Source organism: Mus caroli, chromosome 5, assembly GCF_900094665.2.
Source record: "Mus caroli chromosome 5, CAROLI_EIJ_v1.1, whole genome shotgun sequence".
NCBI classification, from domain to species: domain Eukaryota; kingdom Metazoa; phylum Chordata; class Mammalia; order Rodentia; family Muridae; genus Mus; species Mus caroli.
In genome coordinates, this window is record NC_034574.1 from 108,517,029 (window position 1) to 108,544,838 (window position 27,810).

General features: G+C 52.1%; 1 protein-coding gene across 1 annotated transcript in view; it reads left to right on the plus strand.

Moving 5' to 3' along the window:
• Gcn1 (GCN1 activator of EIF2AK4) overlaps positions 1-27,810 on the plus strand; it is a 58,511-nt gene that overhangs the window by 2,303 nt on the left and 28,398 nt on the right. Inside the window, exons 2-27 of the mRNA XM_021163616.2 lie at positions 3,837-3,939; positions 7,366-7,429; positions 7,920-8,051; positions 8,910-9,018; positions 11,479-11,577; positions 11,665-11,799; positions 12,219-12,287; positions 12,373-12,481; positions 13,034-13,108; positions 13,531-13,659; positions 14,043-14,093; positions 14,323-14,421; positions 14,806-14,979; positions 15,943-16,095; positions 18,374-18,466; positions 20,651-20,726; positions 20,847-21,006; positions 21,800-21,989; positions 22,068-22,192; positions 22,910-23,088; positions 23,657-23,750; positions 24,724-24,837; positions 24,967-25,165; positions 26,230-26,385; positions 26,670-26,851; positions 27,589-27,669. Coding sequence (XP_021019275.1) covers positions 3,837-3,939; positions 7,366-7,429; positions 7,920-8,051; positions 8,910-9,018; positions 11,479-11,577; positions 11,665-11,799; positions 12,219-12,287; positions 12,373-12,481; positions 13,034-13,108; positions 13,531-13,659; positions 14,043-14,093; positions 14,323-14,421; positions 14,806-14,979; positions 15,943-16,095; positions 18,374-18,466; positions 20,651-20,726; positions 20,847-21,006; positions 21,800-21,989; positions 22,068-22,192; positions 22,910-23,088; positions 23,657-23,750; positions 24,724-24,837; positions 24,967-25,165; positions 26,230-26,385; positions 26,670-26,851; positions 27,589-27,669 — 3,150 coding nt within the window. The remainder of the gene's footprint in view (positions 1-3,836; positions 3,940-7,365; positions 7,430-7,919; positions 8,052-8,909; positions 9,019-11,478; positions 11,578-11,664; positions 11,800-12,218; positions 12,288-12,372; positions 12,482-13,033; positions 13,109-13,530; positions 13,660-14,042; positions 14,094-14,322; positions 14,422-14,805; positions 14,980-15,942; positions 16,096-18,373; positions 18,467-20,650; positions 20,727-20,846; positions 21,007-21,799; positions 21,990-22,067; positions 22,193-22,909; positions 23,089-23,656; positions 23,751-24,723; positions 24,838-24,966; positions 25,166-26,229; positions 26,386-26,669; positions 26,852-27,588; positions 27,670-27,810) is intronic.

The following is a 27,810-nucleotide window of genomic DNA, read 5'->3' on the forward strand; positions in this document are numbered from 1 at the left end:
AACATCTGAACACATGCATGGTACACATACACATGCGAATGCTCTCTAGGCTGTGGGGGACATAGTGGTGGAGTCCGGCATCCACTAGATCCTAGGTTCCATCCCTAGCATCCCTCCTCCAAGATATTTTAGGGTGGAAGGCAGGCTCGGTGATGGACCTTATGTCTGGCATATACGTTTCAAGCCTTGTGTCTGGTCCCCAGCACAGCAAAGCAGACCCAGCAAATGGATGTGGGAGCAGCAGCGCACAGGCAACAGTGGCCAAGTCTGGAGGCTAGAACGTGAGAGGAGGTAGAGTTTGGTTGGTTGGTTTTTGAGTCAGGGTTTCTCCATGTAACCCTGGCTTTACTGGAACTCTGTAGACCAGGCTGGCCTCAAACTCAGCTCTAATTCTGCCTCCCAACCCTGTTATCAAGGGTATGCACACACACACCCTGTCCCCCGTGAGCTACAGATTTCAGAACACTGAAGGAAATGACTCCTGATCCATGAGCTAGGAAACTCAGGAACCAACCCGGAAGACCTTGCAGAATCTCTGAAAGGCAGAGCTCATGGGATCAGGTTTCCTTCACTGATGGAGATGTTTCCAGACCAGAGTTCTCAGCACTGTGGATAAAATAGTCTTACAGCAAAGCATATATGACCATGAAATTTCAGAATCTTAAAAAAAAAAAAAGGTCTAGAGGTTTCTAGAAAGAAAACCTGATCCCTTTTAAAAGATCAAAACAGAACCAGGCATTCCTAGAACCCAAACACAGTAGGTTAGAGTTGGAGGCCTGCTTGTACATAGTGTGAGCAACCATGTCTGAACAAAAAATATTACAACAGCTTTGGTCTTCCCAATCCTAGCTAAAGGTTAGCATTCAGTGGAGAAGTACAGTAGCCTCAGTGTTCTGAAGGACAGTGATTTCAGCATGGAGTTCTGTGTCATGGCAGACTTGACTATGGAGGCTCAAGCCTTTACACGGACCCTGGGGGCACTTGTGGTGGTTACCTTACACATGGGGAAGAACAGAGAACTCAGGGAGACAGACTCCTGGACGAAGGGCAGAATCTTCCAGAATAAAGACACAGAACCAAGAATTTGAGTTGAATAATTAATAAGATTAGGAAGAACACAGCAAACAGGATCGTGGGAAGGGCAATTATTAACTCCAGGGAAAGACATTCTAGGCGGAATGAGGAACCCGGTCATTAAATGGAGGTCGGTACTGTTTCCGGACAGTTCCAGCACCAACCACCGCAGCTGGCTCATTGTAACCCTGAGGACTGCTATTGATGGGATGGAGAGAGTGGTGGGGTCAGAGTCCGAAGGCCACTGGCGGGAAAACAAAAGTCCCACTGCAAGCACCACCAGGTTTGGGAACAGTGGAGGTGACACTCAAGTGCTGGCCAGGCTCAGGCTTAGGGGACAGATCTGGAGCTCCTGGGCTCTTTGCTGGTATGGAAATGAGAACAAAGGACACTTAAATTACCACCTTTCTCTGAGCACTGGGGATGCAGGCAAGTTCAAGGCCAGCTTGATCTGTATAGTGAGTTCCAGGACAGCCAGGGCCATAAGAAAACCAAACCAAACCAAACCAAAAACAATCAATCAAAGCAAGAAATAGTTTATAAGTTTGGACACCACTGTGTCCATTCCCTAGAGAATTAGACTAGGAATTTAAACATAAAAGAAAAAGCAGGAGCCAGTGAGCCCGATCCGGGGGCCACTGTGGAACTCCCACAAGCTGTTCCCTAATCTCCACGCTCAACGTTCGCCCTTCTCCCAAGTACACGGAAAAAGAAGGCATTGTTCTTTGTCTGCGCCCTTGACTCAAGTTACTGATTTAAACTTCCTGCGGATGAACTGCCCTCAAAACCAGTGTCCTCTTCCCCGCTCGGAGCCGTCCTTTGCCCTGTGGACCCGCAGCCTGCCACAGGAAGTTTGCAGACTACCGCTCAGGAGCAGGTTTCCCCGGGTCTCAGAGTATTCACATACTGCGTCTGTGCTAACTCAGTTAAGGAGGCTGTGGACGCCTTGGCGCCCTTTTATAGACTTGGGTGCTTGGGTTCAGGGTTAGTTCTGAGAACACAGGTGCTGTGGCACTGGTCCACTTTGAGGCAGAGGCTTTTATTGTGGAAGTGGGAGATGGGCCTGTTGGTGCTGCCCCCACAGGCCTATTAATGGTAGTAGGCTTTTTGAGTGACTTAGAACTAGTTGCCATACTAGTCCCAAGAGTTAAGAGCTGTTAATTAATTGCCTTCGTTCGAGAATCTGAGCCTGCGAGCGGCCGTCGTCTCACTTGGCGTCCACAGCCAGTGAGACTGAGCCGGGGTCCAGCCTCTTGGTCTTTCCCCATTAGAGCGCTGTGTGCTTCTCTTCTGCCAGAGTGACAAGGTCCTGGCGTTCTTCCTGGGAGATCAGAGTGTGGCCCTGGTAAGGGAGAGCCTGCTGGGTATACTGTGGGCCTTCCCTAGACTTCACAAACTTGGATTTTTGAGGTATAGTTTACATGTAAAAAAAAAGTACTGCCATTTATTTATTTATTCATGCATTTATTTATTTGAGACAGGGTCTCTTTATGTAGACCAGGCAGGCCTGAAATTCTTCTGCCCCCTTCTGGGATTAAAGGTGTATGTTACCTTGCCTGGCTTGTACTGCCTTTTTAAATGTATTTGTTGTGTTGGGACTGTTGTAGGTTGTGTATCTTGATCATATCCATACCCCTCCCCCCTCACTACCCAGTGCCCCAGGACAGACCCTTTCCACATTCATGATCACTTAACAGAAATCTTTTTTTGGGAGGGGGGTGTTTCAAGACAGGGTTTCTCTGTATAGGCCTGGCTGTCCTGGAACTCAGTTTTTAGACCACGCTGGCCTCAAACTATCCACCTGCCTCTGCCTCCCGAGTGCTGGGATTAAAGGCGTGCGCCACCACGCCTGGCTAGTTAACGGAAATCTTATTTCATGTGTATGTGTGAGTGCCTGTCTGTTTGTCAGTGCACTGTGTGTCTGTAGATGCCAGAAGAGGGCATCAGGTCCCCTGGAACTGGAGTTCCAGATGGTTCTGAGCTGCTGTGTGGGTGCTGAGAACTGAGCCTCAGTCTTCTGCCAGATCAGCAAGTGCTCTTAACTCCTAAGCCATCTTTAAAAATAGGTGTATTTACTTAGTTTGGGTATGTATGTGTGCATGAATGTGCTCTTGTGTGTCTGTGCCACACTGTGTGTGGAAGTCAGAGGATTGACTGTGGGTCTGTCGTCTCCTTTGGTGTTTGGGTCCTCTGGTTTGGTATTTGGTGTGGTTAGTGCTGCCAACATGAGTGTGGGGGGTGGGGCCGCCTGCTGGGGGGGACGGGGGTGGTGGTGGTGGTGGTCAGCCTTCCAGTGCTCACCTCTTAGGAAAGTGGCTCTCCCTCACCCATAGTCACCAACCAGGGGTGAACTTTTGGGGTGTTTATGAAAGGATGCTTTCTGTCTAGAGGTTTCTGAACTTTGCCTTGCCTTGCCCGAGTTCAAGAAAAGTATGTTGACTGGATTAAGACAGTGTATCTACACTAAGGGTGGTGTTTGTTCCCTGTGCCTGGAGATTCTACACTGTCTAGGGACTTGATTGTCACAACTAGGGCAGGAGGAGAGTGGGCTGAAACTGGCTGTGACTAGTGGGTGGAGCTGAGAAATGCTTTTAAAACCCCATAATGCACAGAGGCAGCTTCCCATGACAAGATGTTATCCAGCCCCAGCTGTCAGAACGCAGCCCTGCCTGTGCACATTCTGTGTGCATGCACACACACACACACACATACCCTCAGCGCTTGTCATGTCTGTTGAAACTGTGTGGGTTTGGTCTTCGCAGGTTTCTGAGACACTGAAGCGCTTCGCTGTGAAGGTGACAACAGCCAGTGTGAAGGAGCGGAGAGAGATTCTCAGTGAACTGGGGCGATGCATCGCCGGCAAAGGTGTGTATTTGCCTGTTCCTGCGCTGCTGTGTCTGTGTGCGCTCTCTCTTTCTCCCTGAGCTGACTGAGACTGCCCCTGCTCAGTCTGCTTCTGACTACACCTTTTTTTTTAATGTTCTTCAAAACAGTTGAAACATTTGGGTCAGTGCAGGTAGGTTTGTTTGGTTCTGTTTCAAGACAGGATTTCTCCAGTTAGCCCTGGCTGTCCTGGAACTTGCTCTGTACTCCGGGCTGGCCTTGAACTCAGAGATCCGCCTGCCTCTGCCTCAAGAGCTCTGGGATCAAAGGTGAGCCCCCCCACCGCCCGGCCATTATTTGTAGTTTTAATTCTGTTGATTCTTGAGCGGTATACTGGGCACACAGATATTTTCTTTGTATGTCCACAGACATGAGAAGGTAGTAGCAGGTGGCATCCAGCTAAGTACCCTAAGTCTTGCTGAGGTTGAGAGATCCATGTTTTCTAATGCGCCCTGAGAACATTCCCTACAGGCGTTTGCATTTTACTAACTTTTCTTTTTTGGGGGGAGTAGTGGTGGCTGTTTGAGAAAAGGACTCCTTAGAATGGCCTTGAATCCCACTCTCCTTATTTAGCACTTAGTCCTGGAATTATAGGTGTGCACGACTGCACCAAACTCAAACAAACCAGCCGGCGGCCTACCTTCCGTCCCTCCCTCCCTCCCTCCCAAGACAGGGTCTCCCTGGATGGACCCAGCTGCCTTGTAGTGCTTGTCTGTCTTCTGTCCTCAGCCTCCCCAGGGCTGAGCTTACAGATGTAAACCACCACATCTGGCTTTTCCTCCCAATCTTCTTTCACGTTCCCACCTGCTGCTTCAAACCTGTTGTTGCCTGGGTGACAGCCAACTTTGTTAAAGCTGTAAGTGGTGTCAGTTGCTGCGTGAGTTTCTCAGCTGTCCTGTGTGTGAGTGCTGTGGTGTATAATTTTATGCCTACTTGGAGGCCACTCTCCCGAGGCCCCGGTCTGTTAAAGCTGCTGTGCAGAGATGCCAAGTGTATGCATGTACTGAGCCGTGCTGGTTAGCTTTCCCTGCAGGCTAACTAACTGCCAAGTACTGCATCCCTCAATCCCCCGTTTATGGAGTAAGTTTGACTTCTGCGTCTCAGTTTATGAACTACTCTGAGTCTTTGAGGGTGGTTTTGCTTTTCTGGCACCCTGAATGTACAGTTCCAAGTAAGTTGTACTTGTGAGGTGCTGTGGTGTGAACACCCAGCCTCCTTCCTGGAATCTGTAGCTTTCGGTCCTCTAACACTGTGGGCCCAGGTTGAACTTGAGCTCGTGTGAAGCCCTCAAGGGCTGGTGAGGCGGGGAGTGAGAGCAGCTCGGGGCAGAGGCACACGAGCGCTGGGTGTTTCCTGTCATTGTTCCTGATCTGTCAGCTTGCCTGCTGTTTCCTTAGTGCTGAGAGCCCCACAGGCTCGGAGCTCTGCTTGTTTCCTCTCCATCGTTTGGGCTCCTGAAATGGGACGCGCTGAGAAAGCTCCTCCCGGGCTTCATCCGCCTCATACAGGGGCTGAGTTTCCCCAGACCAGCTTCTCTCTGCTGACTGCTTGCTCTGGTCTGCTGGGTCCTGCTTGTCCCAGCTGACTCACCAGCACACCAGGGCATTCTTGTTTCGCCTGGCTTCCTGTTATTTCTTCCTTGGGAGGTGGGTTTACAGCAGAGCCCACCGGGTGGGGCAGTGCCTTGGTAGAGCAGCCTGAGTGATCTCCGCGGAGCCTTCTTCTTCCCTGTCTTCCTGCCCTCTCTGCATTTCCCACAGTTGACAAATGTAGGTTTGGGCTTTTAGGGCCGTCTAGTTCTAGGCACGCCTGTCCTGTCCTGGTTCTTTTTTTTGTTTTTTCGAGACAGGGTTTCTCTGTATAGCACTGGCTGTCCTGGAACTCACTTTGTAGACCAGGCTGGCCTCGAACTCAGAAATCTGCCTGCCTCTGCCTCCCAAGTGCTGGGATTAAAGGCGTGCGCCACCACCGCCCGGCTCTGTCCTGGTTCTTAAGCTTTTCTTTTCTCCCCCCCCCCCCTCTTTTTTTTTTTTGAGACAGTCTCTGTAGTTCAGGCTCTCCTTGAACTCAACTATGTAGTCCAGGCTGGCCTAGAACTCACAGAAATCTACCTGTCTCTGCCTCTGCCTCCCTGAGGGCTGGGATTAAAGGCATGCATCACCACACCTGACTTATGAACTATAAAAAATTTTAATTGTCATTTTGTGTGCATGCCTGTTTGTCTGTGGTATGTGTACAAGTGTCAGGATGCATACGTGAAGGACAGAGAACCTTCTGGAGGCAGCTTTTTCCTTCCTCCTTTACATGGTCCCAGGGTGAGATTAGAGTCAGGCTTATAGAGTATGTGTGTACCTTTACCCACTAAAGAACTTTACCCACTTTACCTGTTTAGAAACAGGGTGTCTGTGTTGCCCAGGCTGGCCTCAAACTTCTGGGATCAAGTGATCCTTGTACCTCAGTGAGTAGCGGGGGTGGGGTGGGGGGGCTGTAGGCATGTACCATCCCATCTGGTTTATGCTGTCTGGCTGTCTATATTTTTTGAGACAGTTTTCACTGTGTAGCTCTGGCTGGCTTGGAACTCACTATGTAGGTGACGCTGACTTTTAACTCACATAGATCTGCCGGCCACTGATGCGATTAAAGGTGTGCCTCACTACATGTGACCTTTCTGACTTTTAGTGTCATGTCCGCTCTTGACCAGCAAGAACGACACGACCACCAGTCCTTCTAACAGCAGTTTATTCAGTCTTNATCTTTCTTCTTGTTTATATCTCCCCCTGAACCCTGGGCCTCTCACTTATATACTCTCAGTTCCCATCCACTCACAGCAGGCCACATCACCTCACCAGGTACGCAGCTTCAGCCAATCAGGGCAGCAGGGGCATATCTCCACCAAATGGATTCGCCAGTATCCTGGTACACCTGCGCAGCTCTCACGATGTTTGTGGCTTATATTCAGATGTATGAGGAAGTCAGGTGCAAGTCATAAGACTTAGCTGCAGTCCCTGGCACCTTCTTGGGACTGCCGCCACACCCGCTCCCCACATTTTAGACCACTTATTAGACTGTATGTGAGCAAGTACCTGCCGAGCATCACCAAGGAAACAGCACAGTGTAAAGCCAGCCCCCAGGCCGTAGAGCAGAGCAGGCAGTCGTAGCCCTGCTGAGCCCTGCTCTGTAGGTAGAGGGAGATGCTGGGGTCTTAAGCATCTTCTATCCATCATTGGTTTAGTAAGTGTCTCCTGCACTCGGGGCGTTTCTGTACAATGTGCCTGTTTTCTCCTTGAGATTTTACAAAGGTGCGGGGCTTACTGAGGCATCTGGGGCCAGGCTCCCGGCTGACAGGACTGATGTAAGCGGACGCTCACCGCGTGCTTGTTGTTGAGGCTCTGTGAACTCTGCTTTCAGATCTGCCAGAGGGAGCCGTGAAAGGGCTCTGCAAGTTGTTCTGCTTGACACTGCATCGATACAGGTGAGCCCCCAGAGACCAGGGCTTAGACCGTGCCATACAGCGACACTGTGTCAGGGAGACAGCATGGGGCAGTGGGGAGAGCCCCTAGTTGTTAGAGCCAGACTCTTAGGTTCATGTTCTTAACTACTGGATCCTGGGCAAGTTACTTAGCCTCCCTATGCCTCAGTTTCCTCATCTGCAAAATGGGGATGATAGCATTTTGTACCTCATGGGAAGTTGTTAGTGTGAAGGCCTGGGACACTGCCTGCCTTATTATGATATCTCAGCGTATGTATGCAGTCATTAGCTGCACTTATAAAGCTTTGGAGTTGTGGGGCATACACCATGAGCATAGACCTCTTTCTGGGGTGAGGTGGGTTTATCAGGTTCATCTCCGTCCCCTAGGGGCCCCTGAAATGTAGGACCATGAGTGTCCCCCGGGAAGAGCAGTGCTTCAGCAGCCCTGTCTCTGCTGAGGTCACATGTTGCTCCCCCTTCCTTCCCTCTTTAGAGATGCAGCCTCTCGAAGAGCCCTGCAGGCAGCCATCCAGCAGCTGGCCGAGGCCCAGCCAGAGGCCACCGCCAAGAACCTCCTGCACTCTCTCCAGTCTTCAGGGGTCGGCTCCAAAGCATGTGTTCCCAGGTACGGGTCTGGGGCTGCGGGCCTCCGGGGGATGGTGTGGTCTTCTCAGGTAGGCTGGTGTAGAGCCACTGGTGGGAGCACATCTGGCTCTCTTACCTTTGCACTCTGAATAGCACTAGAGAGCGCCTCTGAGTGGGGAGAGGAACCAGGTAAGTAGAGAAGAGAGCCAGTGGGCCCGAGGCACTGGATGGGAAGCTTTATATACTTGTTCATATAAATGTTATGTGAATGAGTGTTTTACTGCTCGCATGTCTGTACACTACGTGCATGCCTACAACCTGAGGATACCAGGGGAGGGGTCAGGTCCCCGGGACAGTGGGAGCTAAGGGTACCAGGGGAGGGGTCAGGTCCCCGGGACAGTGGGAGCTGAGGGTACCAGGGGAGGGGTCAGGTCCCCGGGACAGTGGGAGCTGAGGATACCAAGGGAGGGGTCAGGTCCCCGGGACAGTGGGAGCTGAGGATACCAGGGGAGGGGTCAGGTCCCCGGGACAGTGGGAGCTGAGGATACCAGGGGAGGGNGGAGCTGAGGATACCAGGGGAGGGGTCAGGTCCCCGGGACAGTGGGAGCTGAGGATACCAGGGGAGGGGTCAGGTCCCCGGGACAGTGGGAGCTGCCATGTGGGTGCTGTGACTGTTTTTTTAACCCCTAAGCCGTCTCTCCGACCTCATCTTGTTTTTATTGTCCCAAACATCAAGGGATGGGATTTAGCCAGTGAAGCCTGGACGCTTGTCCTGTTTATCACTGATGGTGTCGGGGGAGGGTTCACACACACACCACGCTGCGCCTCAGGATGAACATTGTCCCCACGTGGAGGCTGGAATCCCGCACTAAGCTCTTCTCCCGCTTCTCCTTTGTAGCAAGAGTAGCGGCTCAGCTGCCTTGCTGGCTCTGACCTGGACCTGCCTCCTAGTGCGAATTGTCTTTCCCCTGAAGGCCAAGCGGCAAGGAGACATCTGGAACAAGCTGGTAGGTCCCGTGGCGGGTCAGCTCTCCCCAGGGTGTTCAGGCGTCCTTCGCATCCGAGTGCTCTGCAGAGGCAGGTGTCTGGTGGTGGGTGTGAGTTCAGTGCAGTAGGAATCACGTTCTGCGGCTCTGTGTCAGGCATGGTGTAGGGCCTTGCCTTCATGAGAGGCCAGACTAGGGCAGACAACTAAAAGGCAGGCTGCCAGCGGCTATGGTGATGTAGATCATGCTGTTACCTGGCTAAGCAGTCTCTCACCTGTGTCTGGATTTCAGGCTGATAGAGGGAGACTCTGGCTGCTGCCTTGGTCATCTGATCTCTCTTTTTATGCCTACACCTTGCACATTCTCTGTTTCTCCTTTCCACCTGTCTGCTAACCTGGCAGGCCGGCTGGGACCTTCTCTTGATGTCTAGGTATGCTTGGTATAGGCCAGGGGGTGTGGTTGATCTGGAAGGAGTCTTAGGGGTGATGTTATGGGTCTCATATCTGGCCATGAGATTTGACAGAGCCACTTAGCTATGCACCTCAGAGAGGTGTTACAGGGAGCCTTACAGTGGCCATAGGCACCTACATGTCAATGACAATTGGTATTGCATACCTGAAGCCATCTCATGGTAAAGTAGCCAGCTCGGTAGACAGACAGGTGGCCTTCTGTCTGCTCTCCTACCTAGATACCTGAGGGACAGTTGGGGAGTGGCCGTTGGCAGTGGTGATGTAGAGCTCTGACGTCTCCCTGCAGCAGTTGGCATGAGGTTAACTCTGCAGCCCTCCAGAGCGTGGCTTTCACTGTCAGCGAGTGGCTTTCTACTAAGGTGATTAGTAATACGCAAGGTCCTTGGCTTATCTCTGCTGAGTTCTTATAGCTGTTACCTGTGGGACCTCACTGACCGAGTGAGTAGGAGGGTTGGCCGTAGCGTGTTGTGTCATAGGACAGGACGTATCTGTGGTATGGGACTAGAATCTGGGCTTTTCCTTTGCCGATCCTGTTGTCTGTTAGATACATGATTAATTCAGCCATTCACTGGCTGGCTCTGTGCAAGAGGCTGGGGCTGCTGTGTAGGTAACCCTGAGGAGCCCTTAGCTGCTGTGGAGGTGCAGAGACGTGCAGGTGCGGAGCCCGGGGCCGTGCTGAGGAGAAGCAGGGTAGAGCGGAGAATGTGGCTGAGGGCTTCTGTGAGGAGAGGTGACTCTTGAGTCAGGGCTGGATCATCTCAGAGAGAGGGAACCCCAGTAGGCTTCTGAATGTGATATGGGCAAGCTTGTTTAATTGTAGAGATCTTAATTAACCCTGGCTGATAGAGCAGGTGTGGTAGGTGTGCTATCAGCATAGCACATAAGGATATAATCGTACAGAAGGCTATGACTCTCCCTAGCCACTGTGGTCCCTGGTGTTACTGGGTTTCGTGACTGTGTTTTCTGTGATCTGATCATTTATGGTCCAGTGGTGGAGATTTCCCTGGCTGGCCTGGAGCTCAGATCCGTCGACCTCAGCCTCTTGAGTGCTGGAGTTAAAGGTGGTGCCACGTGCCCAGTGTCACCCGACTTCCCGCAGCACTTAACATGCACCTGATGTTTAGTTGCAGTTGTTAATATCTGTGCTTTTCAATTTTTTAAAAATTTATTCTTTTGTTGTTGTTTTTGAGACAGTGTCTCACTTTGTTGGCTGGCCTAGAACTCACTGTGTAGACCGGGCTGACCTGGAACTCACTGAGATCTGGCTGCCTCTGCCTCCTAAGTACTGAACAAAGGAGTCCACCATACTTGCCTGTAGGATTTGGTCCTTAGTGGAGGACAAGTCTAGGCAGATAAGTACATTAACTAGGGCCGTCTGTTCTTTTTCTGAATGGCAGCTGTCTTACTGACATCGTGTCTTTTTTAAATTGTTGTTATTGGGGGTGAACTTGGGGCTTCATGCATGCTGTTCTGAGCTGCATCCCCATTTGTGTCTTTATTTGTTTAATATCGTTTTCTCTCTCTGAACTGGAAGGTGTCCGGCAGCACCTGTTCTCCTTGTGCATAGTAGGTAAATAAATGCACGAATGAGCAGTGTAGGTAAAAAAGAGGGTTAGGGGGCTGGAGAGATGGCTCAGCAGTTAAGAGCACTGGCTGCTCTCGTGGAAGACTCTGGCTTGATTCCCAACACCTACGTGGTGGTTCACAGCTCTTTGTAAGCCCGGGTCCAGGGCATCTGATGGCCTTTTCTGGCCTTCTGCACACACATGCAGTGTACAGACATGCAGGCAGGCAGACTACCCATATGCACTCTCTACATTCTTTACACCCATATCATTCTTCAGAGAAAGGGGTGGGGATGTAGGACAGGGGTTGGTAGAGAGAGGAGGGGTGGGATGGAAGGAGCCTCGTAGCAATGAAGGTGGTTGGAAGCCGATGTCTGTGGCAGACTGAGGGTCACAGCACGCCTGTGTCTAGATTCTCCTGACTAAGTAGTCCCTTGTCCCGGCAGGTGGAGGTGCAGTGCCTGCTGTTGCTGGAGGTGCTGGGTGGTTCCCACAAGCATGCTGTGGATGGCGCTGTGAAGAAGCTCACTAAGCTATGGAAGGAGGTGAGGGGGGAGGGCTGGTGGGAGATAGACTGCGCCATCTCTACCTCCGCTGCTGTCTGACTCCCCGGCTGCCTGCTTCCTCTCCAGAACCCTGGGCTGGTGGAGCAGTACTTCTCAGCCATCCTTAGCCTGGAGCCCAGCCAAAATTATGCTGCCATGCTGGGGCTGCTGGTGCAGTTCTGCACAAACCACAAAGAGATGGATGCGGTCAGTCAACATAAGGCAAGTGTCCAGCGTGGTGGCAGTGGCCTTGCTGCATCGGGGGTCAGTGGGGAGGAGTGGGGACTCGCTTTGTCCTGTGGCCCCTCCCTGTGACTTGTGTGAATCCTGGTGTGGACAGTTGTTTATTCTTCACCTGCGTGGGCAGTTGCTATGCACCAAACACTGCAGAAGACTGTGACCCTTGTCAAACTGAGTCAGAGATTGTTACCTAGTTAATTCCATCTGATAGATGTAACAGAGGAACTTGGCAAGTTGGGGGCTCTGACTTGGACTGAGGGGTAGGAGAAGCAGGCCAGGAGAGAGCTGGGCAGAGCAAGTAGGGCGGAGTGTCAAGAAGGCTAATGGGCTGGGCTGTGAGTGGTGAGCCCAGAGGGTGGGAAGCTATGCCTAACTGAAGCCGTGGACCTTCTGTCCTGTAGAGCACCCTGCTGGAGTTCTACGTGAAGAACATTCTGATGAGCAAAGCCAAGCCTCCCAAGTACTTGCTGGTGAGTGGACGGCTTGTCCTGGACACTGCCCTGCACCGTGCCCCTCCCCTGAGGCTGGGTGCCTGACTCTCTGTCTCCTCTGTAGGACAACTGTGCCCCCTTGCTCCGGTTCATGTCCCACTCAGAGTTCAAGGATCTGATTCTGCCCACCATACAAAAGTCCTTGCTGAGGAGCCCAGAGAATGTTATTGAAAGTAGGTTCCTGCTGTGTAGTGGCTGGGGGGCAAGTGTTGGCGTGCAGTCCTGTTCCTATTGGCTTGGCAACAGGAGGGCTTGTGCTGTGAGTGTGATGCGTAGTCACTGTCAACTGAGGGGTGTGTGTGTGTGTGCGTGCACGCGCCCACAGATGCCAGGAAAAGGCATCACAGCCCTGGCACGGGAGTCCTGGGTCGCTGTGAGCTGCCTGCTGTGGGTCCTGGAAAAGCAGCTGCCACTCTTCAGTGCCGACCTGCTGCTGTAGCCCTAGCAGGTGCTGTCTCGTTAGGAGACCTGGAAAAGTCTCCATTTGGAGTATTGTCCACAATTATTGAGGCTGGCGAACTTCCTGGAGACCATTGCGAGTAGTGACCCTTTCTCCAGACAGTTTGGATTTGATGTGAAGAGCAGAGCCCTGGCTCAAGGGTGTGATTGATGGCTTTGTGGCCTTGTCGAGGTGAAAGGTGGGCTTGTCATCACACAGCTAACCAGGCTGGGCAGAACGGGCACCAGTGCTTGAAACTGACGGCTTGTGCTTTCTGTCCCCTTAGCTATCTCCAGCCTGCTGGCTTCAGTGACACTCGATCTCAGCCAATACGCCCTGGACATCGTGAAAGGCTTGGCGAGTGAGTGTGCTGCCCCCTCTGGACAAGCAGACCTCTGCAGCCCCTGATGCTCCTGGCAGTTCCTGTTGTATCAGACAGCTTTTTGTTGAAAAGGGGTGGGGGACAGCTCCTTGGGTTAAAAAGGTGGTTTCTGCCAAGCATGCAAACTCCAGTGTAATCCTGGAAACCCCGTGATGAAAGGAGAGAGCCCGCTCCCACAGTTTGTTCTCTGCCCTGTACTGTGTGCCGTGGCAGCCCCTCCCCCAGGCAGAGTGAATAAATGTTAAATAAATGAAAAGGAAAAGGCTTTTAACCCTTCGAGGGGAGGAGGTTCTTTCCTGAGATACTTGATAGTTGAGGTCAGAGAGCCGGGACCCCTGGGAAGAGAGGGAAGTCTGGACGCCTGGCTGCCACCGCCCTGAGCTGTGGCTCTGTGTGTCCAGATCAGCTGAAGTCCAACAGCCCCCGCCTGATGGATGAAGCGGTCCTGGCACTGCGCAACCTGGCCCGCCAGTGCAGTGACTCCTCCGCCACCGAGGCCCTGACCAAGCACCTATTTGCGATCCTTGGAGGTGAGCCGGGAGGTGGGCACAGTAGGTGAGCAAGGTTGGAACCTTCTCCTGAGTCTGCTCCAGGAGGAGCTGTGGGTAAGGGCACATCTCTGCACGTGAGAGCAAGAGCGCACACACGACAGAATGGAGGGCAGTGTCCGTGTCTTTAAGAATTGGTGATTTTGTGTGCATGTCAGAAAAGATGGAAAGAGAGACGAGAAGATGGTAATAATGCCTTTGAGTATTGGAACATGGAATGTAATACTTTATTTTAGTCAGAAAGCAAAGGTTCTAAACTGCTGTGTTAGACCCAGCGTCGCACCCGCAAGGCTGCTTCCAGAGTGCACATGTGTGTCATCAAGTGGTGCTGGTGCGAACGAGCACTTTTGTTTATCCCCTTGCAGGCTCAGAAGGAAAGCTAACCATCATAGCCCAGAAGATGAGTGTCCTTTCAGGTAGGGCTTCTTCCCTGGGCTGTGGCCGTGTGCTGTAACAGTGGGGGAGGGTTAACCTGACTCTCAGGCTAGGAAACCCTGGAGGTAAGCTGAAGGAGAGCCTATGATGGAGCCTATGATGGCTGGGGAGGGCATGGCTGCTGGCCAACGTGCCCACAGGGCAGTCGCAGGAAGCCCTGTCCTGTGGCTTTGTGCAGGGGCGGGGCCAACCCGAGAATCTGCCTTTCAGGGATTGGAAGCCTCAGTCATCACGTGGTATCGGGGCCGTCGGGTCAAGTCCTGAATGGCTGTGTGGCTGAGCTGTTCATCCCCTTCCTGCAGCAGGAAGGTACTTCCTTGTGGCAAGGGGAGTGGGCGGTTTACACCCATTCTCTCACTCATCTTACATCCCAATCACAGTTGCACCCCCCCCAGTCCCACCCTCACAGAGCCCTCCCCCACTGCCCCTCCCCTTCTCATCCTGGGGCATCTAGTCCCAGCAGGTGCAGGCACATCCTCTCCCAGCAGGTGAGGCCCAACCCTCTTGACCGTGGTTTTCAGTCAGCCTTCCAAAAGACTCTCTAAAGACGCGCCTCCTTGAGTTAGCAGGGCTGGGGATTGTCTGACATGGTACTGCCTCCTCCCTGGACTCTGGCTTGCCTTGTCACCCTGCTTGTTGTGGTTTGATGTGGTTCTAAGACATCAGACCGACTGGCCTTGTCCCTCACCCTAGTGCACGAAGGTACTTTGGTACACGCTGTCTCCATCCTGGCGCTCTGGTGCAACCGGTTCACTACAGAAGTGCCCAAGAAGCTTACGGACTGGTTCAAGAAAGTCTTCAGCCTTAAAACGTCCACCTCTGCAGTGCGGCACGCCTACCTGCAGTGCATGCTGGCCTCCTTCCGAGGTGAGCTGTCCTGCCTCCTGAGCACACTGCCCTCGGGGCGCTCTCTCTGGGCTCACTTACTCAACAGTTGACAAGTTTCTAGGTACCACAGTAGTGACCTCTTCCCTTGCTGGGCTTTATCCAGAAAGAACCTACAATCAGAACGTGTTTTACTGAGATCACAAATTTAAAATGTCCAGTGCTACGTAAACTTGATTTTGAACCTTGTTTTAAAAAAAAAAAAAAAAAAAAAAAAGACCACTTCCATCTCTATGTGTGCTAGTTCTCCTCCGCACCGTAGAGGCAGTGGGCAGTGTGGCTCAGGCCCGAAATGCCAGCGCTTGGGAGGTAGAGGCAGGACTTCCAGGTCATCTTGAGCTGCCTGCTGAATTTGAGGGCAGCCTGAAGTATATGAGTCGTTATAAATAGCAAAATGAGTCATGTTTAGCTGTAGTTGTAACTGGTTTGTAAAAGTTTGCTTTTTCATTTGAGACAGGGTTTCTCTCTACATAGCCCTGACTGGTCTGAAACTCACAGAGATCTGCCCATTAGGATAAAGGCCTGTGCTAATTTCCTTAGTGTGTTTATTTCACAGGTCAGCAGCTGGCTTCAGACTGTGGGGTTTGGGTCTAGAGGTTGCCTTGTGTGGGAACAGCAGATTGGAGTTGGCAGTTGAAGTTAGCCGTGGTTCTCTATCAGCCAGCTGGTGACAGCCCTGCCATCCTCTTAGCCTCTCTGTCCTTGTCCAGGGGAGGGGTAGCTGACGATCAGATTAATAGAATTCTTTTGATTTTCATTTATTTATTTATTTTAATTTAAGCTTATAGAACTTAAGCCACAGATTCCTCTCCTGTTCTTTGATATAGTTGGCAAGTTAACTGAAGGGCTTTAGCCAGTTCACACCTGGGTGGGTAATGTCTTCTCAAGTAATAATGTCACCCCCACAGACCAGGATGTCGCTCTCTAAGGTGCTTCTCTCCACAGGTGACACACTGTTGCAGGCCTTGGACTTTCTGCCATTGCTTATGCAGACAGTAGAGAAGGCGGCCTCCCAGGGCACTCAGGTCCCCACAGTCACTGAAGGGGTTGCTGCAGCCCTGCTACTCTCCAAGCTGTCCGTGGCTGACGCCCAGGCTGGTAAGGGGCTGTGGGTGTGCAGGGACCTGGGGGGCGAGACTGTCTTCATAGTCCCTGCTCCTTCAGCTTCAGGGCTGACTGCTGTCTGCAGGAATGAGCTCAGGAGTGCAGCCATGGGAACTCCCCCAGCGGCCCCACCCCACCCCTGCCCTCCCACAACCACTGTCCCTGGCTGTGACTCCAGTGCTCCGGGCTGTGGGCTTGTTTGCAGCATTGCTAGGCTGAGGGTTAGGATCTTAGGTCTTGTTTCATTGTTGATGGTTTCTGGGTTCCTGTTTATGTGTGTGAGGGTTTTGCCTGCATGAATGGGCATCACAAGCATTCAGTGCCACAGGGGTCAGAAGAGGGTGTCAATTCCCTGTCACTGAAGTTCTAGATGGTTGAGTTGCCATGGAGGTACTGGGAACCCAGGCTCTGCAAGAGTGGCAAGTGCTCTTAACCACTGAGTCATTTTCTAGACTTTGTTTTAAGTACTTACATCTTCATAGAATGTTCTAGTTCATTTCTGTTGCTGAGGTGACACACCCTGACTAAAAGAGATTTGGGAGTCGGGTGTGGTGGCGTACACCTTTAATCCCAGCACTCAGGAGGCAGGGGCAGGCGGATCTCTGAGTTGAGTCCAGCCTGGTCTACAGAGTGAGTTCCAGGACAGCCAGGGTTACACAGAGAAACCCTGTCTCAAAAAAACCAAAAGGAAAAAAAAAAAGAGAGAGACTTGGGGAGAAGGGAGTTCATTTCAGCGACAGTTCCAGCTGCAGCTGGTCACCGTGGGGACGTTAAGGCAGGACTTGAAGCAGCTGGTTACTTCACACCTGCATTCAAGGGCAGAGAAGGTGTGCGGACACTTGCTTGTCCTTAGCTGGATGTCTTTTGTCATACAGGGTCAGGTCCCCTACATGGGGAGTGGCGCAGCTCAGAGCGGGCTGGGTCTTGTCCTGTCAGTTCATTTAATTAGAAATTTCCATAGACAGGCTGCATACAGGCCACCCTAGTCTAGACACTCCCTCATTGACTCTCCTGCTGACTCTACACTGTGTCAGTTAATGATGAAAGGTAGCCATTGCAGAGGGTGTTAAGATTCGTAAAGGCCAGGTGGAAGGACGGCTCAGTGGTTAAGAACATTTACTGCTCTTACACTCACATGGTGGCTCCCAACTGCCTGTAACTCCAGCTCCAGGGGACCCTGAGCCTTCTGACCCCGCTGGCACTGTATTTACATAGTGAACATAGACTCAGATACGTGGAAAAAGTCATTTTTAAAAAAAAAAAGATAAAGTACCAAAAAAGTAAGTTGTAAAGTGATAGCTCTTTTAGCCCTGTCTTTCAGCCCCTCAGCTTCCGTTTGGAAGGAGTGGCAGGTTTGTGTCTGTGTGTGGTCTGTGTATGATGAAACGTGCTGTGTGTACCATGTCACCTTGCAACCACGTTCGCAAATGAAAGCTCTACTCAGAGCTTCAAGGTCTTTTTTGGCCCTAGGATCTTACCCGTCTCTGAGTCCTGTGTGTCAGTAGGTTTTATCATCATGGCACTCTTTGAGAAATTCAACTTAAGGAGGAAAGAGTTGTTGTGGCCCGTGGTCTTAGAGGTGCCCGTGTATCTGCTGACCTGACTCACTTCCACCAGGCCCTCCTCCTGATTGTGCCACCTGCCAATGGTGTCATAAGCCGGGGACCAAATGTTTAGTATAGGAGCCTTGCTCCTTGTGTGTGCCCTTACCTGGCCATGCTTCTGCGATGAGAAGTAGGACCCCCTTCTCTGCGTGCTGTTGCGTACCCATTGCATATGCCAAGGCCCTTGGCTGCCTTGGGTGGAGATAATGTGAACCGAGCTCAGCTCATTCCAGGGTGCATCAGGGTACGGTACATGGCCTCTGGTGGGGTATGGACATGTAGTAATTTAAAGGAGGGTTTGCTTTTTGTCTGAGGAGTGAGTGAATGAACATTGAGAAAGGTTTCACGAAGTATTCAGATAGATCCTGAGCGCCTGGGAGGCTGAGACTCTGATGAAGGACTGGCCCCAGTTAGGGAGGGAAAGGGGGAGAGAGCGGCACTGTGTGATTCCAGAGGAGAGGCTGCAGGCAGAAGACAACCCTACAGTTTTCCAGATTGCAAGTGAGACCGGAGGACTGACGCTGGGTTTCAGAATAGCAGAACAGTGAGCCTTGGAATGGTCCTTCATGGAGGGTCTCTCGGAGCCTGGCTCAAGGCTTCAGCTCTTGGAAGGGCCATGCTGGGGGGATGTGGAACACTGCTGTGGGGTGACCTTTGATCTCTTGCAGAGGCCAAGCTGAGCAACTTTTGGCAGCTGGTTGTGGATGAGAAGAGGCAGGTTTTCACATCTGAGAAGTTCCTGCTCCTGGCTTCAGAGGAGGGTGAGTGAGCTCCGGCCCCGACAGGCCTGCAGGCGGGACCTGCTCCTGAGCACCTCCCTGGTCAGCAGCTTGGCTCTTTGTATTTTTGTTTTGTTGTTTTTGTTTTTGTTTTTGAGACAGGATTTCACTGTGTAGCCCTGGCTGTTCTGTAACTCTCTCTGTAGACCAGGTTAGCTTCAAACTCACAGAGATCCACCTGCCTCTGCCACCCAAGTACTGGGATTAAAGGCACATGCCACCATCGCATGGTTACCTTGTCTGTTTTCTAAATGAATTCATTCCTGTGGGCGAGTCAGGCTCAGTAGAAAGGGGGGCTTGGGAGGGCTGTAGAGACAGGGGTGCCGCGTGTGCGGGGAGCTACAGTGTCAGCTGTAATTACAACTGCATGGGTAATTGGTGCTGTCTGGGTGGTGTTAGCCGCGTGCCAGTGGAACTGTGGGAACTCTACTCCCCCACCGGGCGACACGGAAACTACTGGTTTCTACCCTGGCAGAAAAGGAACAATGATCTCCAAATGTATGCGCAAAATTCTAGGTTGCCTCACACGAGTCTGCTGCTAATTAGAGATTTGAAAAGTCTTTTGACTCGCGAATCACAACATCCTATTAATGAGCTACAACTCTTAGTCACTTTGTGGCTTACATTTTTTTATAGTTAGCTTTTGATTAAGAGCGACGTTCCTATAGTTCAGAGACACGGTGGGAGGGAATCCGCACTGAAATCTCACTGGGATTTGCTGCTCTGGGTCCTTGAAGTTACACATGTGTAGCCCTCCGTCCACACAAGCTGTGTGTCACCATCGTGCTTCCCAGGCTGGGAATCAGTCTCTTGTCCCCAGACTACAAGTCCAAGCCACTGATCCGCTCACCCGGCTTGCTTATACTTCTCCCCTCCCCTCCCCTCCCCTCCTCTTCTCTTTTCTTTTCTTTTCTTTTTTTGATTTTTTGAGACTGGGTTTCTCCGTGTAGCTTCAAAGCTCCACCTGCCCCTGCCCCTGTCCCCTGAGTGCTGGGTTAAAGGTGTCATCATCACCACTGCCCAACTGTGTCTCTTTTTTTAAAGTTTATTTTGTGTGTGAGTTTTTGCTTTCATGTATGTCTGCACTTGGTACTCTTGGAGTTGGGGATGGATGTGAGCCACTGTGAGGGTGCTGGGAATCCAGCCTGGGTCTTCCCAAAGAGCGACAGGTCTTCTTAACCACTGAGCAGTCTCCCAGGCAGCCGCTCTTTTTTTCTTCTTCAGAGACAGTTTTTATTGTATAGCCTAGGCTAGCCTTAAATTTCTCATCTCCCTGCTTAAACCTTTCAATTACTAGGGTTATAGGTATGTACTACCTACCACTCATAGGTGGTAACTTTTAATAATTAAAATCAGTGTGTATAGGGCTCGAGAGATGGCTCAGTGGTTAAGAGCACCGACTGCTCTTTCGAAGGTCCTGAGTTCAAATCCCAGCAACCACATGGTGTCTCACAACCATCTGTAACGAGATCTGATGCCCTCTTCTGGTGTGTCTGAAGACAGCTACAGTGTACTATATAATAAATAAATAAATCTTAAAAAAAAATCAATGTGTATATATAATGAATTAAAAATGAACTATAGCTTTATATCTAACATTAATCACTTTTAAATTTTGCTGTCAATTTTTTAGTTCATTTTAAGTTTTGGGTATGTGGAAAGAATACATTTAGTTACTTAATTTTTGTGTGTATGTGTGGTGTGTGGGTGTGTTTGGGTGCATGTGTATGTGCGTATGTGCACACACACGGGTGCACGTGCAAGTTGGAGGACAGCTTTCAGGAGTAGGTTCTCTCCTTCCACCATGTGCGTTCCAGGGACTGTGTTCATGCATGCTACCAGGTTTGGAGGTGAGCTGCCCCAGGTTTGAAGGCGAGTTCCCCAGGTTTGGTGGCAAGCTCCCCCAGGTTTGGTGGCGAGCTCCCCCAGGTTTGGAGGTGAGCTGCCCCAGGTTTGAAAGTGAGTTCCCCAGGTTTGGTGGCGAGCTCCCCCAGGTTTGGTGGCGAGCTCCCCCAGGTTTGGAGGTGAGCTCCCCCAGGTTTGGTGGTGAGCTCTCCCAAGTTTGGTGGCGAGCTCCCCAGGTTTGGAGGCGAGCTCCTTTACCCACGGAGGCCCCTCACCAGCCCAGCTTGCTTGTTTTAAAGGCTTGCCCTGTCTCCCTTACAGCCCTGTGCACTGTGCTGCGTCTGACGGAGAGGCTTTTCCTTGACCACCCTCACAGGCTCACCAACAGCAAAGTCCAGTATGTGAGCCCCTTGAGCCCTGTTCACAATGTCTTGGGCATGTGGCGGGTGTGGCTGTGGATACTCCTACCCCGGCTTCCCAGGAACATCTGTGTGTGTGTGTGTGTGTGTGTTTGCAGGCAGTACTATCGGGTCCTGGTGGCTGTGCTCCTGAGCCGGACCTGGCATGTGCGCAGGCAGGCCCAGCAGACAGTTCGGAAGCTGCTGTCCTCTCTTGGGGGCGTTAAGCTGGCCAATGGCCTCTTGGACGAACTGAAGACTGTCCTCAACTCTCACAAGGTGAGGATCCGGGATCTGCAGTGACTCAGTCAGCCTGTTCCCACCCAAGTCTTAGCTGGGCCTGGCCTGGGCTGTTCTCGCAGGCTGGGCGATCCTGGACTTCCTGCCCGGCACTCAAGCTTTGAGAGCATCTCTGCCCTTTAGAGCCCGTCTTCCCTTTGTTCAACCAAAATATTTCTTTTTTTATTGTTTTAAAACACTTAATAATCTTACTTTACTTTTCAAGACAAGATTTCTCTGTGTAACCCTGGCTGTCCTGAAACACACTCTGTAGACCAGGCTGGCCTCGAACTCCCAGAGACCCACCTGCCTCCTGAGTGCTAGGAGTAAAGACCCTGGCTTACTTAGTGACTCTGAATACACACTTACTCTCACTTTTGATGTTTCTCACAGTATCTTAAAGTACACTAAAGACAGGTAGAGCTTACAGCCTTCTTTTTTTAACACTAGCTATATAGGCCATGAGATGAGCTGTCTGGATTGTCTCAGGCAGCAGCAGCAGCAGCAGCAGGCAGAAGGGAACAGGAGACACTAGAGGCCTGGATCATTTGAGAGCTCTAGGTGCCAGGCGTCCATGATTGTCCCTCAGCCCCATGTACCTGCCCTCCACAACCAGTCCCTTGGGTCTCTAGGTGGGCTGGCTTTCCAGGCACATCTCATAGCCTGTGGACTCCTGGGCAGAAAGCGGGGCATTGGGTTCAGTCCAGCGGGGATTCCCACTAATAGCAGGAGAGGCTCAGGGGCCCTGCACAGGGCTCTGAGCCCTGGGGACACATTTGTTCTCTCTCTACAGGTGCTTCCCTTGGAGGCTCTTGTGACAGACGCTGGGGAGTTAACCGAGATGGGCAAGACCTATGTGCCTCCTCGAGTTCTGCAGGAAGCTCTGTGTGTCATCTCTGGGGTGCCAGGCCTCAAGGGCGACGTCCCCAGCACTGAGCAGCTGGCTCAGGAGATGCTAATCATCTCCCACCACCCGTCATTAGGTCGGTGGCTATGGAGGGAGGTGGGGAGGTGGGGAGGTAGCACCAGGCAGAAGGCTTCAAGAAGCCCCTCTCCTTCAGTGGCAGTACAGTCTGGACTCTGGCCAGCACTTCTTACAAGGATGAAGATTGACCCTGACGCCTTCATCACCAGGCACCTGGATCAGATCATCCCCAGGATCACGACACAGAGTCCCCTGAACCAGGTAATGGGCCAGGGTATAAGACGTGAGGGCTCAAAGAAGCAGGAGGAGGAAAGGTACAGTGTAGCCTGCCCTCCAGGGAGAGACAGATGAGTACTGCTCGGGGCATAGAAGGGAGCTCAGGGCCCCATGGCAGGCGGTGTCTGAGGTGGTGAGTCCCTGGGATGCTGCTGTCAGGTCAGCTGGGGCCCTTAGGACAGGAGAGGTATTGTCTGTCCCCGTTCATGAGACTTGTCTGATCTCCCAGTCACTCTCTCTGCTTTCCAGTGTGTGAGCCACATTTTCAAATTTCTGCTAAGAAAGAGTTTTGGGCTCACACCCTGTCCTCCCAACAGTTCCAGTGGGGAAAGAGTGTATTTTCCAGTAATGTCAGCTGACATGGGGTCTCATTGCCACCTCCCCCCGCCCCCCCTTTACCTGTCCCCAAGACTGTCTTTTTGGTTAGGGCATTCGTGCCTGCCTTTGGAAATGGTGAGGCAGAGCCTCTGGACCGTGGAGTGGAGTGGAGTGTGCAGTCGAAATCAGTGGTCATAGCTGATGACGGGAAAGGCATGTGTAGGAAGCCAGACTCAGACCTCAGTGAGCCCTGGCGGTGGGCACTAGTCCAAAGCACAAGGCAGAAAGGGAGAGCCAATTGCAAGTGTTGTTTGGGTGTGATAGAGCCTATTTCTGATGCTAGTTGTGGTATGGACTGACGGTGTCTATCTGTCTGTCTGTCAGTCTTCCATGAACGCCATGGGCTCCCTTTCCGTCCTGTCTCCTGACCGAGTCCTCCCTCAGCTCATCAGCACCATCACCGCCTCTGTGCAGAATCCTGCCCTGTGCCTTGTGACGCGGGAGGAGTTCTCCATCATGCAGACCCCTGCCGGAGAGCTGTTTGATAAATCCATCATCCAGAGGTGGGGCTCGGCTCTTCGTTTGTCCTCTCTTACTTCTCCTCCCCAGCTCTGCTTTTCACGCCTGTTTGATGGACATAGGGTCGCTGTGAAAAATAAGCCAAGCAGCCCGTCTGTCCCTGGTAGACATACCTGCTTGTGTCCAGGCCTAGTGCTTAGGCCCAAGATATCATGACTCCAACAGCTAGCACTGACCTGGTACATGCACTTAAACGCTACCTGGGAGCTGGGTGTGGTGCTGTATGCCAGCAAGTCCACACTGGAGGCTGAGATAAAGGGATAGGAAGTTGGAGGCCAGCCTGGACCATAGCGAGACCCTGCCTGCAATGCAGAAAGCTGAAGAGATGGGGCTGAGGAAAGGGCTTGCAGGCCAGCCAGCCTAGTGAAAATGTCAATCTTGTTTCAAGAGATACAGTGGGGACACACGCACGCACGCACCACACACACACACACACACACACACACACACACACAGACGAAAACAAAACATTAAAGTTTCGGCGGGACTCGGCTGTCTTGAGGTTGAGGAAGCCAGTGCCTCTCTTTAAGCCTTGCCTTCCCCATGTTTCAGTGCCCAGCAGGACAGCATAAAAAAGGCCAACATGAAGCGAGAGAACAAGGCCTACTCTTTTAAGGAGCAGATCATCGAGATGGAGCTGAAGGAGGTGAGCCCGGAGATGCCTGAGTCTGCTTGGCCCGGTGCCTGATGTGCCGTGTAGGCGGGTCCCCTTGGTCCTTCTGAGGCGTTCCCCTGTGACCCCTGACCTGCCTCTGGCTCTCCGCTCACATTCCTCTGTGGCTTCCTTTGACCCCACTCAAAGGAAACCAGGGTTTTACTGGACATTGCTGCTCCATCCTGCCTGCTCTGGCTTTGTAAAGACAGGCTCATCTCGTCTCTGTCAGCAAGAACAGTGCCTGGGCGCCCCCACATGACTGATAGACTGGTCTGACAGAGCTCGTGCCGCTCAGTCTTTCTCTCCCTCTGTCTGTCTTCCCCAGGCTGAGGCTTCTTGTCTTCCGCACCTTATCCCTCGCCCTTTCCTGACTCCCTGCCTGTCCGTCCATAGTGTGCTCCAACGTCGTTTTATTAACTATTTGTTTATTGTCTAACTTTACCTGCTAGATTGTGGGCTCTGTGTGGGAGAGGCTTCATATATATGTATATATGTGTATCACACACACACACATATATCTCTGTGTCTCTAGCAGCTCAAACTGTTCCTGGCATGATGTAGGCACTCAGTAAATATTTATTGGAAGACTCAGGGCTCTCTCTGTGCCCAAGGCGTTCTGAAAGAGCCTTAGGTGTGTCTGAGAGCAGGTTAAAGTCCTTCATCTGAAGCCATGTGGCCACGGGAGGTCATTGAGGGAGCAGTTGTTTCTCTGACATCTCCGCTCACCTTTTCTAGCAGAGAATCCTCTTTTAAAACTTGCTTCTTTACTGCTCTCTTCACTTTGAAGGCATCTGGTGGCTGTGGCTTTTATAGGGGTTACCGTGGACATGCGGTGGGCTTGGGGGCCCTGGTCCTAGACTTGAGGCTGGCTTACAATTCCGGAAGCCAGGGGACTTTCTTTCCTCTGGGGGGAAGGTAGATCTGCCTGTGGATGTAGAACTGGTTTCTGACCCTGGTCCCTCAGGAAATAAAGAAGAAGAAAGGCATAAAAGAGGAAGTACAGCTGACCAGCAAGCAGAAGGAGATGCTGCAAGCCCAGATGGACAAGGAGGCGCAAATCCGGAGGCGGCTGCAGGAGGTAAGAGGCTGCCCCTCACCGCGCTCCTCATGCCAGTGCGGTTCGGGGAAGATGCTCTGCAGCCCGCCGTGCTCTTTGCTGTCTGGGAGGGTCCCCTAACTAGCCTTTTTCTACTGGCTCTGCTTGCAGCTGGACGGGGAACTAGAGGCGGCGCTTGGACTACTAGATGCCATCATGGCCAGGAACCCGTGTGGCCTGATTCAGTACATCCCTGTCCTGGTTGACGCCTTCCTGCCCTTGCTGAAGTCTCCCCTGGCTGCTCCCAGGGTCAAAGGCCCCTTTCTGTCCTTAGCTGCCTGTGTCATGCCCCCAAGACTCAAGACCCTGGGTTAGTCCTTATTTGCTGGCTGTGGGGTTGTCTCCGTGGTGTTTGCAGTGAGCTGGAGGTGCCTGGGGGTGTTGGGAGAAGACGTGGTGACCTAAGCTTCTGAATATTGTTTCCCCATGGGCGCATCCACGGAGCCCACACTGGATGTGCTTTAGAGCCGTGAGGTGGTGGCTCCAGCCTCCCTTCTCTGAGGAGCAAGGGTCACCTGCTAGTTAGTTAGCACCTCATCTTCCTGAATAGCTTTGTTCTTGTGCTCAGGACCAGATCCAGGGCCTGGTGAGAGCCACCCAAGCCTGCTGGAGCAGGTGTTTTCTATGAGGTCAGGCTCAGTGGCAGTGAGATGGGGCCGGTGTGCCTTGCTTGTCTGTGTGCCCAGAACTCATAAGTAGCATGTGCCAGTGGCTTGCTCTCTGTTGGCTTTGAAGAAACATCAGCCACGCAGGAGAGAAGGGATATAGGGGCCTTACTCTTCTCATGACGGGGTTGCAGTCTGCAAGCTGGTCTGAGAAGAAACGCCAGCTGGAGTTGTGTGACCTGTCGAAGTGTTGGTGTCTGCCTGATGAAGGACAGACCTGTGTAGCGAGAGCTTTTCTGTGGGGTGAAAAGCTGTAGGGTGGCTCGTCAGGTGGTGCCTGACCTCTTCAGTATCAAAACTATCAGCCAGGAAGTGGTGGCAGTGGCACACTTTTAATCCCAACACTTGGGAGATAGAGGCAGGTGGATCTCTACAGAGTGAATTCCGGCACAGAGAAACTTTGTCTCAACAAACAAACAAAAGTGTCAGCTCTGCCAGGCAGACATAGTACTGCAAACCTGTAATCCAGAAATTTGGGAGGTGGAGGGAGGAGGAGCCTGAGTTTTAGGCCAGCCTGGGCTACGTAGTGATACCATATCCCTAAACAAATATCATCCCCCAAAAACCAGAAGGGCAGCTACTGCCTCCTCGTTTTTCTTCGATGCTGTCATAAAGTCGGAGAAGTTAAAACATTTCGGTTCACCTCTGTCCAGGGCACCGTCTTGTGTCGTTGTGGGTCATCTGCTGTCTGTCTTGTCTTCTCTCACAGGCACCTTGGTGAGTCATGTGACCCTGCGCCTGCTGAAGCCAGAGTGTGCTCTAGATAAGTCCTGGTGCCAAGAGGAGCTGTCTGTGGCTGTCAGGAGGGCGGTGTCGCTGTTGCATACACACACCATCCCCAGCAGGGTGGGCAAGGGCGAGCCAGGTAAGGGGCAGTGTGAGCTGATGTACAGAGTGAGGCAGGAGGCAGAGCGTCCCCGAGCTTCCTGCCCCCCTGCCCCCGCTCCCTTGGCTTTCCTCATTTGCTTCTGCTCAGCGTCACATTCTGGAGCTGGGCCAGCCTGTGGGTAGAAGCAGGGCGGATTTAGCAGCAGGCAGGCACACTGTCCCCAACGTGGTGCTTGGTGCTGGGAAGGTTCTGGCCTCGTCCCCACCAGCGCTTGGGCTGCTCGGTGGCCCCAGCTTGTCACTATGCTGCTTGTCTCCCAGATGCTGCCCCGCTGTCTGCACCGGCCTTCTCCTTGGTCTTCCCCATGTTAAAGATGGTGCTCACTGAGATGCCCTACCACAGCGAGGACGAGGAGGAGCAGATGGCCCAGACCCTTCAGATCCTCACTGTCCATGCCCAGCTGAGGGCGTCCCCTGACACCCCACCTGAGCGGGTGGATGAGGTTGGCACAGGCTTAAGGGCGTGGGGAGGCAAGGGTCTCATACTTCCTGACCTCGGGTTCTGGTGTTTTATTGTAGCAGCAGTCCACATAATAAGACAGCATGCTCCGATGTAGAAAGGGGTCGTACTGCTGCGTTCACAGCCTGTGTTCATAGGTCTCTGTCCCTGTGGGTGCTTGGTTTTCCATTGCTTGAGGTGCCATGCCTGTATACACTGTGCTTTATGTAACTCGTTCCGTATTCCTGGCTAGTTCAGTACCCTGTCTTTTCCCTGACCTGAACAGCACTTTGTGTGTTTGCATGTTTCTTGCATATCTAGTACAGGTTGGTTTGCAATGGCTGGGTTACATGGCACACATTGAGCCGGCCTCTTACTAAGTTCTTCCCTTCAAAACTAACCTAGGTTTTGTATGAGTCTCAGTGTAAGTTTCATTGTGTAGCCTGGCTGGCCTCAAACTCACAGAGAACTTCCTACCCCTGCCTTCAAGCTCTGTGTAAAGTGTACGCCATGCACGACATCCATTTGAGATGTGTGTTATTTGGCATTTCTTTCCCTTCCTTGTACAAGGGAATTTCTCTTCTTAGGCTCTTTGGTCTACCAGAAGTTCACTCTGGGAATCAGGCAGCGGCACAGCATGTGATAGACTGCGTTAGCTGTCTTGGGCTGCTTGGTTGTAAATAAACCTAAGGAAGTTTCTACCATGTGCATTGTCATCTCACCTCTCTCGTTCTCTTCCAGAATGGCCCAGAGCTGCTGCCCCGAGTGGCCATGCTGCGTCTGCTGACGTGGGTGATCGGGACGGGCTCCCCTCGCCTACAGGTGATCTGCTTTCCAGTTGGCCTGTGCTGTGTTTTGTGACTCTGACCTCAGGATGAGTAGTCAAGACCTAGTCGCCCTTGGCCTCTTGTTAGCAGGGCTGCCGGTGCCTGGCTTGACTATGGGGTCTTAGCCGCAGAGGTG